Source organism: Triturus cristatus, chromosome 6 (genome assembly GCF_964204655.1).
Source record: "Triturus cristatus chromosome 6, aTriCri1.1, whole genome shotgun sequence".
In the NCBI taxonomy this organism is placed as follows: domain Eukaryota; kingdom Metazoa; phylum Chordata; class Amphibia; order Caudata; family Salamandridae; genus Triturus; species Triturus cristatus.
Genome location: NC_140589.1, coordinates 343,072,496 through 343,090,706, shown reverse-complemented (window position 1 = coordinate 343,090,706; position 18,211 = coordinate 343,072,496). Strand labels below are relative to the sequence as shown.

Here is an 18,211-nt window from a genome sequence, read left to right as displayed (position 1 = left end):
GGCCCCCTCTACCCTTCTGGCATTTCTGGAAGGGTTTACGGAACTGCTGCTTCTGGTGTTGCTGCTGTCCCGAGGCCTGCCCACGCCCTCTGCCCGCAGACCCGAACCGTCTCTGGAACGGGCGCTTCTTCTTTTCTGGCTTCTCCAACCCGACAGCCGTCAGCGTCTCGAATATCACGGACGTCGTAGGTGTCGGTACCGTCACCGTGATTCCCAACTTGGCTGCACCCCTCAGTAGTACCTCCCGGAAGGAGACCAGATCGTCAACCGGCGACACCCTCGTCCCGGGCGAGTCCGAGAGCGTCGGTGAGAAGTCCCTGGCAGATGATCGAGTGCGTGATCTGGATCTGCGCCTCCTGTGGCGTCGCCTCGATGTTGACGACGAACGCCCACGGCTCCGCGATCTCCCTCTCCGTCCGGAGCTGGAGCGCGATCTCCTTTGCTTCGGTCTGTCCGCCGGCCTCGCCGGGCCCGGCGACGGTGGCTTACCCTGGCGCCGCGGCCTAGGCGTTCCCTGCGGCGGCGGCGGATACCTGGGCAACGAGACCGATCGTGTCGGAACCGCTGGTGGGCCCGAAGGCCTGCGAGGCGGAATAGCAGGAGGAGGAGGAGGAGGCGGCGGTGGTGGTGGTGGCGGCAGTGGCGGAGGAGGAGGCGGCGTATACACCACTGAGTACCCCGAGTCCGGGGACTCCGTCGAGGGACTCCTGGTGTCCGGGCGCCCCCTGCGCCTCCTCGACGTCGATGAATCTCTTTTCGACGTCGATCGCCTCCTCGACGTCGATCGCCTCCTCGACGTCGAACGCCGCCCCGACGGCGAGTGCCTCGACGGTGAGTGCCTCGACGGCGACCGTCTCCTCTTCACCGACGGCGACCTCCCCTCGACGGTGAGCGCCGGGCCTGATCTCGACGTCGCTGCCTCGATGGCGAAGTTGACGGCGTCAACGCAGACGATGCCGAAGTCGTCGACGGCAGCCTGGTCCGCTCCCTCGACGTTGAACGTCGACGTCGCTTCTCCCCAGAGCCCTGGGGAGAAGGCGAACAGACCGTAGTCATCCCTCTCGACGCCTTAGTCGACGTCATCGATGCCGGTGGAGAATGGGGGCGTTTGCCGGTCTTCCTGCCCCTACGGAGCCCCCCAGAGGCCTCAGCATGGGCAGAATCAGCCCCTCCTGACCCACCTTGTGCCTTCAGCCTTCAGCCTTCTGTCCTCCAGGACTTGGAGCCTGATCTTCATTCTTTCTCTCAGGGTCCTGGCTGAGAACGAGTGGCAGATCTCACACTCTTCCGGCACATGGGACTGGGGAAGGCAGCCTATACACACCCTGTGTGGGTCTGACTTAGCCTTCTTCCTATCGCACTCTGGGCACTTGTCAAACAAGCCAGGCATGTTGACAACACCAGAAGGAAGTCCCAACACTAAAACACTTGAAAATTTGACAAAAAACACCAATAAACCCTTGAAAGGGGAGAGCTCAATGCTCCAGGGTCCTGCTAGCAGGAGCCGGAAAAAAGAACTGAAAGTAAAAGGGACCTGCTGTGCATTCTGGGATACTGGAAAAGTCCTGGAAAGTTTTCTTAAAGGCACAGTATCCTGTTCTGAGCCACATAATGGCAGCCTATGGGGCTTGTCTGTCCATTCCTTCCTCTCTATCATTCCAGAGGCTTTTGCTGGAAGAGGCAGGTTTTTCTCTGTGGAAAAAGCTGGGCAGGCAGTGCTGTTGGTGGTTGTTGGTGGAATTTTTCTAGTTGAAGTACTGGACAGTGTAGCCTGTGGATATAGGCTGCATTATCTGTCTTTGGAAATTCTCTCTTAAGTGTAGATGCAGGTCTGCATGGCTTGACAACTTAAGAGATTATTTTTATTGCTCCGGGGTCCACGCACATGGGCGGGACTATTCACTAGATTATGATTATAACAGAGATCCCCTACTACAGAAGCACAGAGCCACAGCTGAAGGTCAATGACCAGTGTACAGTTTCCAAGGACCTTTTTAGGTGCACAAAAAAAGCCAGTTCACAGAACAGGGAGGATGGGAGGGTCGATAAGGATTCTGTAGCTAGAGTCTCTACCAGATAAGGGGCTACCGAGGGTAGGTAACTTGTTCACCTGACAGAGACTTCAAGAAGCAGATTCCTTACCTTAGAATAAATACCAAAGAAATACCTTCCTGGAGGTAGGTCTACAAACTGGCTCCTGGAGGACCGAAAGGGTGAAATGCCAGTCATGACAGACCGGACTGTCGAGGCAGTACTGTTTTGTAAAAGTGTGCGAAAGTGCCCACAAAGCAGCTTGACAGTTATCCAGGACAGGAACTTTGTGAGCTAACGTAGTAGAAGCAGCCTTGGCTTGGGAAGAATGAGCCTTTAAGACCTTTGGGTGCTTCTTCTTGCTGGCTAATATGTAACAGATCTTAATACAGAGTATTATCACTTTGGAGAAAGCCTGTTTCTGCACTACTTTTCCTTTCTTCGACCCAGTGAACCCTACAAAGGGTTGATTGTGCACCCGATGTTCCTTTGTATGGTCTAAATAGAAGGACACTGCCCTTTTAGGGTCCAGGCGGTGGAGTTGTTCTTCCTCCTTGAAGGGATGAGGTGGAACAACGAAAGCCAGGAGAGTGATGGGTCGGCCAGCTTGAAAGGTCACAACCTTTGGCAGCGAAGAGGAACAGGTTCTGAGAACCAGTTGGTCCGGGAAGAAACTTGAACATGGAGGTTGGACAGAAGGAACCAGCAGCTTTCTGGCTCTCGTGCAATGTGATGGCCCAAGGAAGACTGTTTTTATTGTCAAAAGTCTGAGAGGAGAGGTATGCATGGTTTAAAAAATGTCAGAACCAAATTAAGATCCCATCGGGTCATATTGAAATGTGTGGAAGAAAACATATGCTAAAGACATTTCAGAAAACATGTCACAACAGGTAACTTAATCAGGGATCCTCCCTAACAGTCCCTAACAGGCAGATTGATCGGAGGACAAATGCGTATGTTCAGGAGTTCTGGATACCATGCTCTCCTCCCTTAATCTGGAGTCATGAGGATGACTTGGGCCCAATCGGTTTTGATATTCCTGAGAACTTGGAGGAGAGGTTGTCAGCGGAAAGGCGTATAGGACTCCTGCATTCCAGTCTAGCCAGAATGCGTCCCCGAGCAAGAGCTGCTTTAAATACTCCAGCTTGCATAAGTGCTGATTTTGTGCATTCTCGTTGGTAGCAAACAGATCAAGTCTGGTTACTTCCCAGTCCTGAAAGAGACCTTGAGCCACCTTTGGATACAGACGCCATTCGTGGTCTGCGAGGCAGCAATGGCTGAGTTTGTCCGCCCTGGCGTTTAGAGATCCCACCAGGTGCTGTATGACCAGGAAAATGTTATGATGTTCCACCCATGTCTAGAGGAGCAGAGCTGCCTGGCACCGGGTCCATGACCCCACTCTGCCCTGCTTGTTGTAGTACCATATGGCAGCAGTGCCGTCTGTGAACACCTGGACCAGCTTCCTTTGATGAAGGCCAGGAAAGATTTCAAAGCGAAGCGAAGCGAAGCGAAGCGAAGCGAAGCGAATCGCCCTCAGCTCCAGAATGTGGACCAGAGTTTCAGCCAGAGACCAGAAGCCTCTGATCTCTACCTCTCCCAGATGGCCGTCCCAGCCTAGAAGTGATGCACTGGTCACCACTGTCGGCTCTGGCTGGGGAAGGGAGAGAGGTCTGCCATTGACCCAATTGTGGTCCTGTCATCACCACTGTCTATCTTTTGCAGTCTCCTTTGAAATCTGGAGCCTACATATGCCATTGAGCATACTTCACCAGCAGGATGTGGGAGGCCATCAGATCCAGCAGCCTCAGAATAGGCCTCACCGAAATACAGGTCTGAGGGGTAAGAGTGGAATTACACCATGTCCAGAATGGACTCGATGAAGTGTCTGAGAAAGGGTCAGATGTGACTTCGACATGTTGATAGTGAACCTCAGAGAATCCAGGAGGTACCCCGTCGCCTGGAGGTGAGGAACGACTGCCTAGTGCGAGCCCGCCTTCAGCAGCCAGTCATCTAGGGACAGGAAAACTGGGACCATCTGGTCTCCACAAGTGTGATACAACCACAGCCATCACCTTCGTGAACTCCTGATTGGCACTGATGAGACCAAAGCTAACTGGAAATGTTCCTAGACCACCATGAACTGCAGGTAACACCGATGGGTCTGCAGGACGGGGGAAGTGAAAAAAGGTGTTCTTTAGGTCCAATATTACCATCCAGTGTCCAGGGTCCAACGCAGACAGAAACTGAGCAAGTGTTCACATCTTGAATTTCTTCATCCTCAGGAAGGCGTTGAGAAAGCATAGCTCTAAGATAGGGCGGAGGTTTATGTTCTTCTTGGGAACCAGTAAGTAGTGGGAATAGCAACCATGACATACTTCTGATGCCGGCACCGTATTGATGGCTCCTGTTATCAAAACACTTCCTGGCACAAGGAGAGGTGGTCCTCCATCAGACGATCTGAAGACAATAACATGGTAGGCAGGGTCTGTAGGAGTGGAAAGGTGTAACCCCGCTAGACAATCTGGAGCATCCACTTGCCCAAAGTAATGTCTTGCCAGTGGGTCAGGTGGCGCCTAATTCTGTCTCCAACAGGGTTCCCGTGTTGTTACGAGAGCATATTAAAAGGGGTTTAGCGGATTCAGCTGCCAGAGAGGTGATGAACTGGGCAGATCTCTGGCCTTGGTTCCCACAGGACTTTTAGGAGTCGAATGCTCTGCCACAAAAAGGGTAGAAAGCATGTTGACCATGATGGGTCTGGTGTACTACCAAGTCCTGGGCACTCACATACAAGAGTAATTAGAACAATTCGCTAAATGTAAGTCCATGGGAAAAATCCATTTAAGAAAATCGCAGAGGAGTTGTTTCTTATTTCTTTTAATTTTCTTAGCTTTGTCAATCATTCAGCATAGAACAACCAGCCGACACATGTTTTGTCAGGGTAAGGTGGACCCCTGACTCTTCAGGGCTGTGCTGGTGTAAGCAATGCGGTGTAATCGAGATGCCGGTGATAATTCCAACCCGGCAGGTCTATACTGGCGGGTGTGTGGGAATTTACCCAATCTGTGGGGTTATCTGAATCCACGGTTTCGGGATTTAGATGGAGCCACGGTAATGCACACGAGTGTGTGTTCCAAGTATTAAATTTGGGTATAATGGTGAGCTGTATTCCCAGGTATTTAGGTCAACTCCACGTGAGAGAGGGAAGGTATACAACGGAGACACGGATATGTGTCAAGGTTAGTGAAATAATACAGGAAATGTCCTCCGTGGCTCGCCTCCAGAGAATGATGATGGGTCTCTTGCACAGGACACAGCTGATAGTTCCTACAGTAGCCACAGAAGGAGCAAAAGGAAGAGTGCAGCTAGAGGGGAACCATGGTGAGCCCCAACAATTGGGGGGGGGGGGATCCCTACTCACCCTGAAGCACTCAGGGACCAATTTAACCCTGTCGTCAAACAGGCGAGTGCCATCAAAGGGCATGTTCAAAAGGGATGCCTGTACATCCCCAGAGAAGCTAATCTATTTCAGCCAGGCGTGGTGACGGTGCAGCACGGATGAAGCAATGCCCAAGCCAAGCAAGTTTGTCATATCCAGTCTGCATCGTATTGTGAAGTTTGCTGCGTCCCTGCCATCAGGAATAGCCTGGGTCAGGATGGTTTGCTCCTCCCCTGAGACCATGAGGAGCACTTGCGCCACGAGTCCCACATTGTTTGGCTGTATTTGCCCAGGAAGCACACAGTGTTCACCGACAGCAGTGCGAGGCTGGCAGAAGAGAAAATCCTCTTCCCGAAGGTATCCAGCCTATTGATGCCCTATCTGATGGAAAGGAAAGAGCCAGGATTTACCTTGAAGATTGAGACCTGTACCACCAGGCTCCCAAAAGTGCGATGCTGGGTAAGGAAAGCTGGGTCCCTAGGAGCAGGACAGTGGAGTCGTGCAATCGTCTTGTGCACAGAAGTGCGCTTTTGGGCACCTCCCGGACCAGTGAGGCCCAAAGACACTTCAGAGGAGTTCAGTCACTCAAATATGAAGAGCATGGCCTCATAAAACTCTTTTAGTTGGACGGGTAGTCGCGCTGGCTTTAGTAAATTCAGGTAGGTGCGTTAAGGCTGTGCAGGTGGAGTGCGGGAGCAGGACTTAGACTTGGGGGCGTCATTCCCCACCACTTCTGTTGACTTGGACGGTGTGGTGAATTCGAAGAGTGCTTTGACTTCTTGGTCTTCTTGTGCTATTTACCCGACGATGACCTCGACTGTCACAACAACCAACGGGAATGACTCTAGAGCGAGCCTGTGACTTTCCACGTGACTGGGACGTGGAACAATGTTGAGTCGCCCAATGTCGAGTCGCCAGGAGCTTCATCACCTGCTCCAAAATCGCTTTAGGGATCGTAGTGTGGCAGTCGGGACAGGCCCTTGAGTCATGGTCAAACTCCAGGCATCTTAAGCAAACCAGGTGGTCCATCACAGACATTTGTTTGTGGCAGGTTCCACAGGGTTTAATACCCATAGGTGTTTTAGGGGACATCCCTAAGCAATATGGGAGCAAAAGATGCTCCAAAAAAGACAAGAAAATGTAAAAACAAAAGAGGTCAAATAATGACCGGGGTAGATCTTCTGGATTTGCGATGTTGGTGCGGAAAGAAAGGAACTGAAGTCAGCGCATTGGAGTGGCACTTAAAAAGGCACTATGCACGCCACTTACAACATGGACAACGCTGATGCGGAGCTGTTTGACGCCACCCTACAGCACCCAGGGGTACTGTTCAAGATTTCCTGAATCCAGTCTAATGCCTGGTAAATATTCTAAGGGAAGGAATCTGTGGCTAGAAGTCTCTTTAAGTTCCAGTATTTACTGTGTGCATTCTATCCATACACTGACCCACGGTCATCTCTCTCCTTCTGGACTTTAAATACCTTTATTCTGGCTGCCTTTAACCAGTACAACCCCACCAGAGTAGCATGATACAACACTAGACAATATACTATAAATTGTGATAGAGGAGGAGATCCATTATCCTGTATATCCCCAGAGAAGCTAATCTATTTCAGCCAGGCGTGGTGACGGTGCAGCACGGATGAAGCAATGCCCAAGCCCAGCGAGTTTGTCATATCCAGTCTGCATCGTATTGTGAAGTTTGCTGCATCCCTGCCATCAGGAATAGCCTGGGTCAGGATGGTTTGCTCCTCCCCTGAGACCATGAGGAGCACTTACGCAATGAGTCCCACATTGTTTGGCTGTATTGGCCCAGGAGGCACACAGTGTTCACCGACAGCTGTGCGAGGCTGGCAGAAGAGAAAATCCTCTTCCCGAAGGTATCCAGCCTATTGATGCCCTATCTGATGGAAAGGAAAGAGCCAGGATTTACCTTGAAGATTGAGGCCTGTACCACCAGGCTCTCAAAAGTGCGATGCTGGGTAAGGAAAGCTGGGTCCCCAGGAGCAGGACTGTGGAGTCGTGCAATCGTCTTGTGCACAGAAGTGCCCATACAGGGGTCTGCCCTTTTGGGCACCTCCCGGACCTGTGAGGCCCAAAGACACTTCAGAGGAGTTCAGTCACCCAAATATGAAGAGCATGGCCTCATAAAACTCTTTTAGTTGGACGGGTAGTCGCGCTGGCTTTAGGAAATTCAGGTAGGTGCGTTAAGGCTGTGCAGGTGGAGTGCGGGAGCAGGACTTAGACTTGGGGGCGTCGTTCCCCACCACTTCTGTTAACTTGGACGGTGTGGTGAATTCGAAGAGTGCTTCGACTTCTTGGTCTTCTTGTGCTATTTACCCAACGATGACCTCGACTGTAACAACAACCAACGGGAATGACTCCTACAGCGAGCCTGTGACTTTCCACGCGACTGGGACGTGGAACAATGTTGAGTCGCCCAATGTCGAGTCGCCAAGAGCTTCATCACCTGCTCCCAAATCGCTTTAGGGATCGTAGTGTGGCAGTCGGGACAGGCCCTTGAGTCATGGTCAAATGCCTGGAAAATATTCTAAGGGAAGGAATCTGTGGCTAGAAGTCTCTATAAGTTCCAGTATTTACTGTGTGCATCCTATCCATACACTGGCCCACTGTCATCTCTCTCCACCAGAGTAGCATGATACAACACTAGACAATATACTCTAAATTGTGATAGAGGAGGAGATCCATTATATTGTTGTTACATTTGCAATACAGGGCTGAAAGTATTCAAAACATGAACTACACAGCACAACAGACCTTTCAGTACAATTATCAGATCAGTATAAAATAGATATTTTTTTTTTTTTTTTAACTTTATTTATAATTTTATGCTGGTACATAGTAGTTCAATATCACGTGGTCAACAGGTTCAGCAGATCATTTACAGGCCAGTGTATCCAGATTACAATACATATCTTGTGATTATTATCTCAGGTTTGGTAGTATTGTCCATTCAATATCCGAGGTGCTGAAGTGCGAATAACAAAATCTACACATCTTACATGCAGCTTTAAGAGGTTGTACAGACACAGAGACATCCATGACATTCCCAGGTCTTTCGGTGCGCATTGAGAGCTCATTGGGCTGGCTTGTCTCCTATACCTATCCGGTCACATATAATCAGCCCATCTAAAGCAAGAAAGGCCACCATCTTATTCTACCCCTTCTTCAACAGTATTCCCCACTGCCGCCGTCCCTCCGGTACTATGCGAGAGAAGGTATCTCACCAGTGGCCCCCATATGTCTTTTGGTTGAGACGCCCGTGGCAGCAACTCAGCGTATGTGTTACTCTGTTCTTGGCAATATATTAGATCCGCCAACCATTCCTTAAATTTCGGGGCCCGACCTCTACCTCATCGACAGGCCACTTTACGCTTTGCAAGCAAGAGTGATATAGCAACATATTTCCTGCAATTTTGGGGTATCTGCGCGGTGTATCCCAGGAGCGCAAGTGTCGGATCTCTGGCTAGATGACTGTCTATCATGTCTTCCAATGCTACGAACACTTGTTCCCAATACTCTCCTATTTTCGCACACTCCCATGTTAAATGCAGGAACCCTGCTCCCGGTCGTCTACATCTCTCACAGCGATCATTGTCAGCTAACTTAAAGCACAGCTTCTTAACCGGCATATAATACAAATGGTGCATGAATTTATAGTGGATCACACGGAGCCGGCTACTAGCCGATATCTGTGCAGTCTGTAGACAGGAATATTGCCACTGGTCAGTGGTGACTTCTCTCCCCAGTTCTTCCCCCCAACGTAGTCTGGACTGACTATCTGTTCCCGCCCTATGTGCCCGTATCGTGGCATATAATCCGGACACCAGGTGTTTGCCATTTGCGGATCGTAACATCCGATGTAATGGCTCCAATCTCGCAGGTTCCCGAGGGAAATCCGGGAGTAGTGACTTCATACCTTGTCGCAATTTCACGAATAAGAAAACATCTAGCGGCGTGCGTACCGCCGTCTACAGGAACTGATCTAACGTGCGGAAGGTTCCCTCATGAAAAAGATCCCCCCACGTACTGATCTGTGCTTTCCTACATAGGTCTCGGAATCCCTTCTCCTGCAATATTGTCAACTTCGGTCGATATGTGAGTGGCAATCCAGGAGAGTAAAGGAAGGATGCATCTAGTAGGGTCATTATTCAGTGCCATGCTGCAACCATGCCTGTGACGGTGGTGGGTGCTGGCGCCGGCGTATGTGTCGGACCATATATGATGCCGCTAAGGGGTATCGGATCCGCGAGCCAGTCTTCCACCGCTACTTGCGGCATATACCGTGGAAGGTTCACCCAATAATAAGCACAGTGCGCTTGAGCGCTTAGGAAATAGATCTCAAAGTCAGGAACATCCAACTCACCTTGCTCATATGGCCTTGTTAATATGGACCATTTCAGCCGTGGCTGTTTGCCTCCCCCCCCAAACCCCCCCCCCCACACCAATCGTATTAGTTCAGAGCGCAGTGTGGCGAAAACAAAAACGTCCTGGGTGATAGGGAATATTGAGAAATAGATACAAAAATTGTGGGAGTATCACCATTTTAATAAGTAACACTCGGCCCGCCATGGACAGGGGCAATGCCACCCAGCGCGTGATATTAGCCTTTAGGCGTTTGACAGCTGTGCCATAGTTCGCCCGTATAGTTTGATCTTTGTCCCTAGTCACGCGGACTCCGAGATACCTCAATTCATCATGGCACCACTCCAGTGGAAAGTCTAGTGGGAAGGGGGTCACCGCCTGCGTAAGCGGGAACACCTGGGACTTTCCCCAATTAATTCCCACGCCAGAAAGCCGTCCGAACCGTATGAACTCCCGCAATACGGGATTTATGTTGCTCTACAGATCTCTAATGTATAATGTGATATCATCTGCATACAGTGATATCAGTATTTGCCGCATACAACAACGGAATGCCTTATTATTATGGACCTGTCTCAGCCTGGCAGCCAGCGGCTCAACAGCAAGAGCGAATAATAAGGGCGACAACGGGCACCCCTGACGGGTGCCTCTGGAAATTGAGATTGAGGGGGACAAGTGACCATTTATCAATATTCGGGCCTTGGGCTGATGATATAATAATTGAAGCCATGAGAGGTACAAACGTGGGAATCCCATCCTCCGTAAAACTCCAAACAGGTAATCCCACTCCACTGAATCAAATGCCTTAGTGGCATCAAGGAAAACTGCAGCCAGGGGGAAGTCAGAGTCCACTGTTTGTGTTAATGAAAACAGCGTCCTGAGATTGTGCGAAGTCGACCTGCCCGGTACGAACCCTGACTGGTACGGCAGTACAAGTTTTTCCATCAACAGGGACAGACGATTAGAAAGCACCTTGGCTAATATTTTGGCATCGCAGTTTATTAGTGTTAGACCTGTCAGCCCTAGGGTGGTCTCCCCCTCTATTTTTGATCGTGCCTCATTTTTTCCACCCTCGTTTTTATGTTGGACTTAGGTCTCCGGGCGCCTTTTCATTGCCAATCAGTGTTAAGGTGCAGGTGCTCCCTTCTCCCAAGATGGCTGCCACAGGCCCCTGCTACTGCAGAGTGGTCTTTCTAGTAGCACCCTAGCTGCCAGGAGCTGGCTGGAACCCCACAACAATGTTGTGACACCAGCCCGCCTTTTTTGTCCCATAGGTAGAATGGGGAAGCTCCTGCAATGTGCTGGAACCGTCTAGAAGGGAGGTGGGGTTTTTACTTTTGCCGCCTTGTGGGCTGGGAGGTAGCGTGGCCGTGCTGAGGCCAGGGATTCACCCCCCCTGCTCCCCGGGAGGTCTGAGGAGGACCCGGTGCGCCCCCTAGCGACCGGGAGCAGCACCGCACTACTGCGACCGCTTCCCGGTGCCCAACCGAGACTCTGGTTCCCCTCCGCGGGATTGCCCCCTTGCTTCTTGACTGCCGCGTACAAAGGGACCAAGTGCTTAATGTAGGAGAGTAGGGTCTGCTTTCTGTGTTCACCCCCACTTTTTGCTTTTGCTTTACTGGTTTTCGACTTAGATGTGGCTGTGGGCCTGCTAATCAGACCCACAGCCCTGCTGTTCTCTCTCTAAATTGATACTATGTACTTTAGGTGCATAACCCATTTGTATAGGATCACCTTATTGGCCCCTGTACAGTGTACCCTAGGTACCCAGGGCATAGGTGTACCCTAGGCCTACCAGGGGCTGCAGCATGTATTATGCCACCCCTGGCCTGGCCTTCCATTATGACACAACTGGCTGATCACTCAGCTGGGGCAATGTAGTGTAATCACTCTTTGCTTAGGTGTAGTATTCCTATACCTAACTTACATATAGACACATGTGTACCTATCAGCCACTCCTATGGCAGGCCTTAACAATCCTGGAGGCAGAGTGCTTGGTAACATGTGAGATGGTGCTCTAGCATGAGCTGAGCCTGTCTGCAGCTTTCGGAACCATGTCCTTATAGCTGTTCTATGATATAGCCTACCATATACTCTTAAAGTGCCTTATAATCTTAAACGGTTATGGTAACTATGGTTTGGCTTTATCAAAACATGTTGTGTAAGGTGTCTAACACTTTGGAATAATACCCCCATCCCATTTCTGGGGATGAGGATATTATCCCTCCCTTCTAGAGGGAGAAGACATGTTGTAACCTACTTACCCGGTTAAAGTTAACCAGAGCCCCAGCATCACAAAATGGATGCTGCTGCCACAGACACGAGTCTGACCTCCTGCTGCTGGGAGTGATCCCGGCAAGGGAGGCTTGGACAATAGGTTTCCTGCCTTGGGAGGTGCGAGCACCACCCCAGACAGGCCTTAGTGTATTGGGGCAGGGAGGGATGAAAAGAATGAGACATGCCTGGGGCACACAAGGTGTCCCGTGCATAGTCCAGTTCAAACCGGTGCTGGGGCACTCCAGCCCCAGTCCTGGCGCAAAACTGGACAAAGGGAAGGGGGTGTAATCACCCCCCTACCAGGTCCCACTCATAATGCGTGACCTAGCAGGTAACCCAGCCCCCCAGATTTGGATAAGAGTGGTAGCTGGGCCCCAGGAGATTAGATTATCCTGAACCTGCAACTTGAACAGAAACTCTGGTCCTTCGACATTCGACGAAAGAAGAAGACTGAAGAATCTCCCTTGTGGCCAAGGAGTGGCTACCCTGTGCAAACAGGCACCATCAAGAGACTACCCTTTGCTTTGCTGAAGTTCTACGAGGGACCGACTGCAGAGCCCGACCATAGCCTTGACTTCCAGACTTCTCCGACCCTGATCCACATCCACAGCCGAGCTGAGATCCGTGGAGGCGACGAGAGACGTGGGACCGGCTACCTGGGAAAAGTGGCTAGTATCTTCCAGCGCAGCTTCTGAGGCACCCTCGAAGTTGGGCACCGGGGATTGAGAAGCCCCAACCCCAAGCACCATCTGCACCGAAGATCAGCCCCCCACACTCCACCAGTCCTGCGTGGGGCCCTTCTGCATTTTCCTGCTTGCCGCGCCTGTCCGGTTGCTTGCCCGTTGGCTAGTAGCCTTTGTGACGACGCACCCTGAAATCTTCACCGCTGGTTTGGCTCCTCCAGACTGGCTCCCGCTTCTTTGCAAAGAGAAGCACCCCAGACCTTCCTGGTCTGCACCAGAAGCAAGTCCTCCGGTTCTTCGTGGGTTCCGCTTGCCAAGGCTTGGTGAGTCCTAGTTCAACTTCGACACCGCCGACAGCAAGAGCCTTCGTGGGACAGCTCGCCTCCTGGTTCTGGTCGTCCTCGACGTCTCCTGGTCCCCGTGGCTGCAGCGACAAGCTTCTCCTTCACCTACAATCTTCACGACATCGCCTGGTTCCTTCCTGGTTCCACGTGGTCACTGGCTAGTGACCTTGACTCTGTCCCTTCTGCTTGCAGGTCTCCTCTCTTCTTGATCCCAGCCTTGGGATCCACCAGACACTCTTCACTGACTGCCTGTCAGCAACTTTCCTTCAGGCATCCATAGAAGTCCACGACGAAACCCGACGCAAGTTCACACCTATGCACCCGCAGCCCGTGGGCTAGGAAACTTGGGTACTCCGGTGCTCACAAGGGTAGTGACTATCCTAGGGTCTAGTTTCCGAGTCTCGACTCTATAGCTGCTTCAGAAGGGTCCTTAAACTGTTACTTTCTAACTGCTAGTAATTCTATCGACTTTTACGCAGTCCGTCCGAACCTGGTGCCTTTCCATTTTTCAGCTGCACGATTGCTCCCGTATTTCATCCAACTTAAATGGATGGCATAGGAACTCTCGCTGCGCATCCCCGAGCCATCAGAGTGCAACCTCCCCCAGGAATTCCTCCAGCTCAAGCGACCCTCTCCTCTGAGATGTGTACAATGTTGCATAGTGTGCAATAAACGTCTCTAGTATGTCTAATGTGTCCCTTTGTGTGGTGCCCCCAGGGCCCTGCACCTCCAATATGTACGTGCTGAAGCGAGGATGTCGCGTCACCTCCGCCAATGCTCTCCCCGGACGCTCACCATATCTGCGGGCCGCCCAGTATCGTCCACGAAAGTTCAGTTTGCGCTTTGCTGTAGCCTCATATTCCGTCAGCGGATCCCAAAATACACTATGTACCTGACCTGCCTCACCCTGCCCCATCTTCCTCTCCAACCCCCTCAATTCCTCCTCCAGATGTCTGAGCGTACACTGTATATCTCGCAGCACCCCAAAACTCTTCGATATACAGATCCCCCTGACCGTCACCTTAAAGGCTTCCCAAATCACCTCCACACTATCAACTGATCATTTATTTCTAATAAAACAGTCTTGGATCTCCTCCTTTAGCTCCGCATGGAAAACGGTGTCTAACAACGCTGTGGGTTGTAACCGCCATCGCGGCCTTGGACTAGCATACCCCGGCGGGGTGAACGATACCTTTACCGGACAGTGGTCCGAAAAGGTTCTAGCCAAATGTGACAGAGTTTGAATGCTGGGCCCGAGCCCCCTGGACATGAAACAGTGATCTATCCTCGCTCAGGTTCCCCTATGGGAGGTAAAGTGTGTGCCTTCCCTCCCCTGCGGGTGTAAATGCCGCCAGCTGTCAATGAGTCCTACCTCCTCCAGAATGCCAGAACTTCTCTGGACTTTGTATAGTGGTACATCGATGCGTTCGACCTGTCCTGGTGCGGCTGCAGTACAACATTAAAATCCCCCCCCCCATATTATGTGGGTGGAACCAATAGTCAATATTTTACTCCATAAATCAATGAACAAGTCTGGACTATCTGTATTAGGGCCATAACAATTAGCTATCGTTATGAAAACCATACCTAATCTGCCCCATACAATAACATATCGGCCCTGCGTGTCTGTGAGCACCCCTGCCTGTTCAAACTGAATCTGTTTTTTGATGAGTATTGCTGTCCCTCGGGCATAGGAGGAATAGGATGAGAACTGACGGCAACCTGCCCACTTGCATGCAAAATGATTGATAGCCCTCGGATCCAAATGAGTCTCCTGCAACAGTGCCACTTGTATTTGCTGCCTATCCAGATATGCCAAGATCTGTCTCCTCTTCCTCGGGTCCCCAAGGCCTCTAACATTCCAGGACATCACTCTAAGCATGTGCCTATCCTCCTGCGCCATCGGTATTCTTCATCTCAAATTGCCTTATATTCTGCATACCTGTGCAAACATGCATACACACTCGAAGGCCGATCTGTATATAATAAACAATCCTTGCGTGTACCTCTTCATACCCATTGGACCCCCACCCCTTTCCTCACCCACCCACTGAAGCATCCCAAACATGCCAGTACAAAGGAGCCCTCCCCCCATCCCAACCCCCATCCGCTCTCCCATGTCAAATAACATGACAACATCTCCCCATTCCCAGTTAAGGAAGGGCAAATGAGAAAACAGAAAACAACAGTGAACAAACATAGGGTATTCCCCTGTGAGGCTGTGTATCTGGGTGGCGCACGAAAACCTCTAGTCAGTCCAGGTCCAGCAGCATTGTCTGCTAGTCCCCAGACAGACGTCGAGGGTGGCTGGTTAACACAGTATATTCAACTCTTCTCACGTTGCATGGTCTAGAGAACAGAGTCTACAACAGCAGTCGGCCAAACCCCCCCCCCCCACAACATCCCAGGCATTGCTATTGTTACTAGTCACAATGTGAACCCTCACTTCCTGTCAGCTCCATCCACAGCAGCTATCAGTCCCCTTCTGGTGAGGGAGATCTCTACGACCGGTCCAGCGGCACCGACGCTCTATTTTGTCTCCGTATCTGCTTCAGATATTCTTCCACCTGATGTGGATTAGTGAAGTATTTTTGCGTTCCCTGATGTGTTACACGGAGACGGGCAGGATACAGTAACGCATAATCAATCCCAGCCTGTCTGAGCTTCTGTTTCACCACCAGGAAGCGACGATGCTCCTCCTGCACATGCAGCGTGAAATCCGGGTACATGGTGAATGTCACTCAGTCATATGATAGTTGTTTCTTCTCCCTGGCCAAGCGCAAAGCCACATCCCTGTCTCTATAATTTAGTAGGCGGGCGATGATTGGTCTGGGGATGCCACCAGGAGGCGGCCGCGGCCCAAGGGACCGGCGAGTGCGTTCTACTATAAATTGCGGAGAAAGAAACTCCTTCCCCACCACAGCCGTTAGCAGTTTTTCGACATAATCTTCCAATTTACCTGTGTTGGTACTTTCTGGAATACCTAAAACGTGTATGTTATTTGTTCGGCTGCGCGCCTCTATGCCTTCATTCTTTACTGCGATAACTTTAAGCAACTTTTCAAGCTGTTCTGTGGTTTTTTGCACAGGAGTAGTAGTGTCTTCGACAGTGGAGATACGTTGTTCCGCTTCCGTCAGGCACGTTTCATGGCCTTCCAGCTTCTGAGCTATCACATCCATGCGGGTGGTCATCGTGTCCATTTTGCCTGCTATGACCGCAAACCCCTGCAGCATTTCTGTTAAGATAGTTTTCAGATCCTCCTCTGGGGCTGCCGCCCGCTCCGGTTGCGAGGATTCTACCTCCGAGCCCACCTCCATCTGTGGCTGCCTGACCGGCTTCCGGGCATCAAAAGTTAACCGCTGTCGGCGAGCATCTGTTTTCCCCATCGTAGGATCACTGAGGAGAGTTCTGGGACCAGCGCTCTTTCCGTCCTACAGACCTCACGCGCTGAAGGGACCAGAGAGGACGATGCTATTTTATCACACTGCCTTTATTCGCAATGTTTTCCAGAGTCTTCCGCCAGTTCCACTCGGCTTGGGTATTCCAGACACTGTACTTCTGCCTCCGATCCACACGCTACGTGCGCGCAGCCTCATGATGGACCATCCAGCACTTGACGGTAGCGCCGCGTCCTATGGCGAGGGTAGCTAGTGTTGGCCTTTATCTCTAGCAGCACACATAGGGCAGTGTATTCCCTGCAAATCGTAAAGAGAATGCAATCTGCACACCGCCCTCACCAGGTATGCGGGTTTACTGTCCCAGTTCAGGCCACCAACTGCCACGCGTTCAGAGATCTAGTGTTCATGTGCTTTTCTACCACAATTAAGGATCGACTGGGCCACAATGCCTCTGAACATCAATGATGCGCTCAGCCCCCCTGCATGTAGTCCTCGGGCTCCTTACCGCACATACAGTGGGCTCACGCTGCCACACCTCTCCCTCAGAAGCGTTGCTAATGGTCTGTCCGAATGTACCAATGTCCGCTTAGAGCATACAGTGATTTGGCACACTACCGCCGCTATGCTCTTCCAGCGTGGTTTTCGCTACCAGGCCGAAGCAGCTCCAGTCCCGCCACTGACCGCAGCTCACCGGGATCTCTCCCGTCTTTCTGATCTCCGGCCAGGCAGTATCCGCAATGGCCACTCCCGGTACGCCCTGAGCATAGCACGTACCTCCTCTCCGGTGTCACCCCAGCAGGTAGCCTCGATGTAGTCCCCAGTCGGTCAACGATGACTGCGGAGGGCCCAGTGTGCAACGCAGTGCGTTTCCCAGCAGTCTTCCCAGCGCGGCCTGGCAGCCGCGTGTGCCGCCCGCCGCTCACGTGAATCACGCTGCCGCCGTCTGGCTCCAGGAGAGTCACCACTGCTTTCTGCTGGAAGGGAGAGCGGCCGTCAGCCAGCGCGAACTAACCAGCAGACAACTCCGCCAAACCCCGGGTGATGCTACAGGCTTACACCACCATATCCTGTGGTTTCTCGGCTAAATATCTCCGAGTGGAGCAGGATAATTAACGGATTTTAAAGCCAGCCTGCGGGAGCCTCACTCAAAGGCGGCCATTCCGCCCGTGCGCCACCTAGCGCCCCAGTATAAAATAGATAATTTATGTTTGGTACTTTATGCTCAAGACGTATGCATTACCTCTAGTAGTTGCTTCACATCCCAAGCATCCTTGTCTTCATTTGGATGATTCCCAGCCATGTTGTAATGTTTCTGATCTGGGGGCAACAATTTCTCAGGTTCTTTGTGGACAATAATCTACACAGAAATTACATAAAAATACAATGAATATTTAAAAGTATATAATTCGATTTCCACTATAATCACTCAAATCCGCAGCATTCTGATTATGAACTCAATCTCAATCTTGTTTGTAATAGCTTTGACCATAGTGCATTAAGTAATTTAAAAAGCTGCACATTTAACTGTAATTCTAGTACGCATCAATTTTGTTGTATAACTGTACACATTTGATATGGAGGTAAACTACTGCTTAGTGTAAAACATTGCATTATTTTTCTTTAATTATCTGTAAAGATGGAATATATTTTACATTT

At 51.0% G+C, this 18,211-nt stretch overlaps 1 protein-coding gene across 1 annotated transcript in view; it reads right to left on the bottom strand.

Annotated features, from left to right (window-relative positions):
* Positions 1–18,211, bottom strand: part of ADAM17 (ADAM metallopeptidase domain 17) — a 597,876-nt gene that overhangs the window by 324,463 nt on the left and 255,202 nt on the right. The window contains exon 8 of the mRNA XM_085610726.1: positions 17,796–17,912. Within this exon, the coding sequence (XP_085466852.1) occupies positions 17,796–17,912 (117 nt within the window). The remainder of the gene's footprint in view (positions 1–17,795; positions 17,913–18,211) is intronic.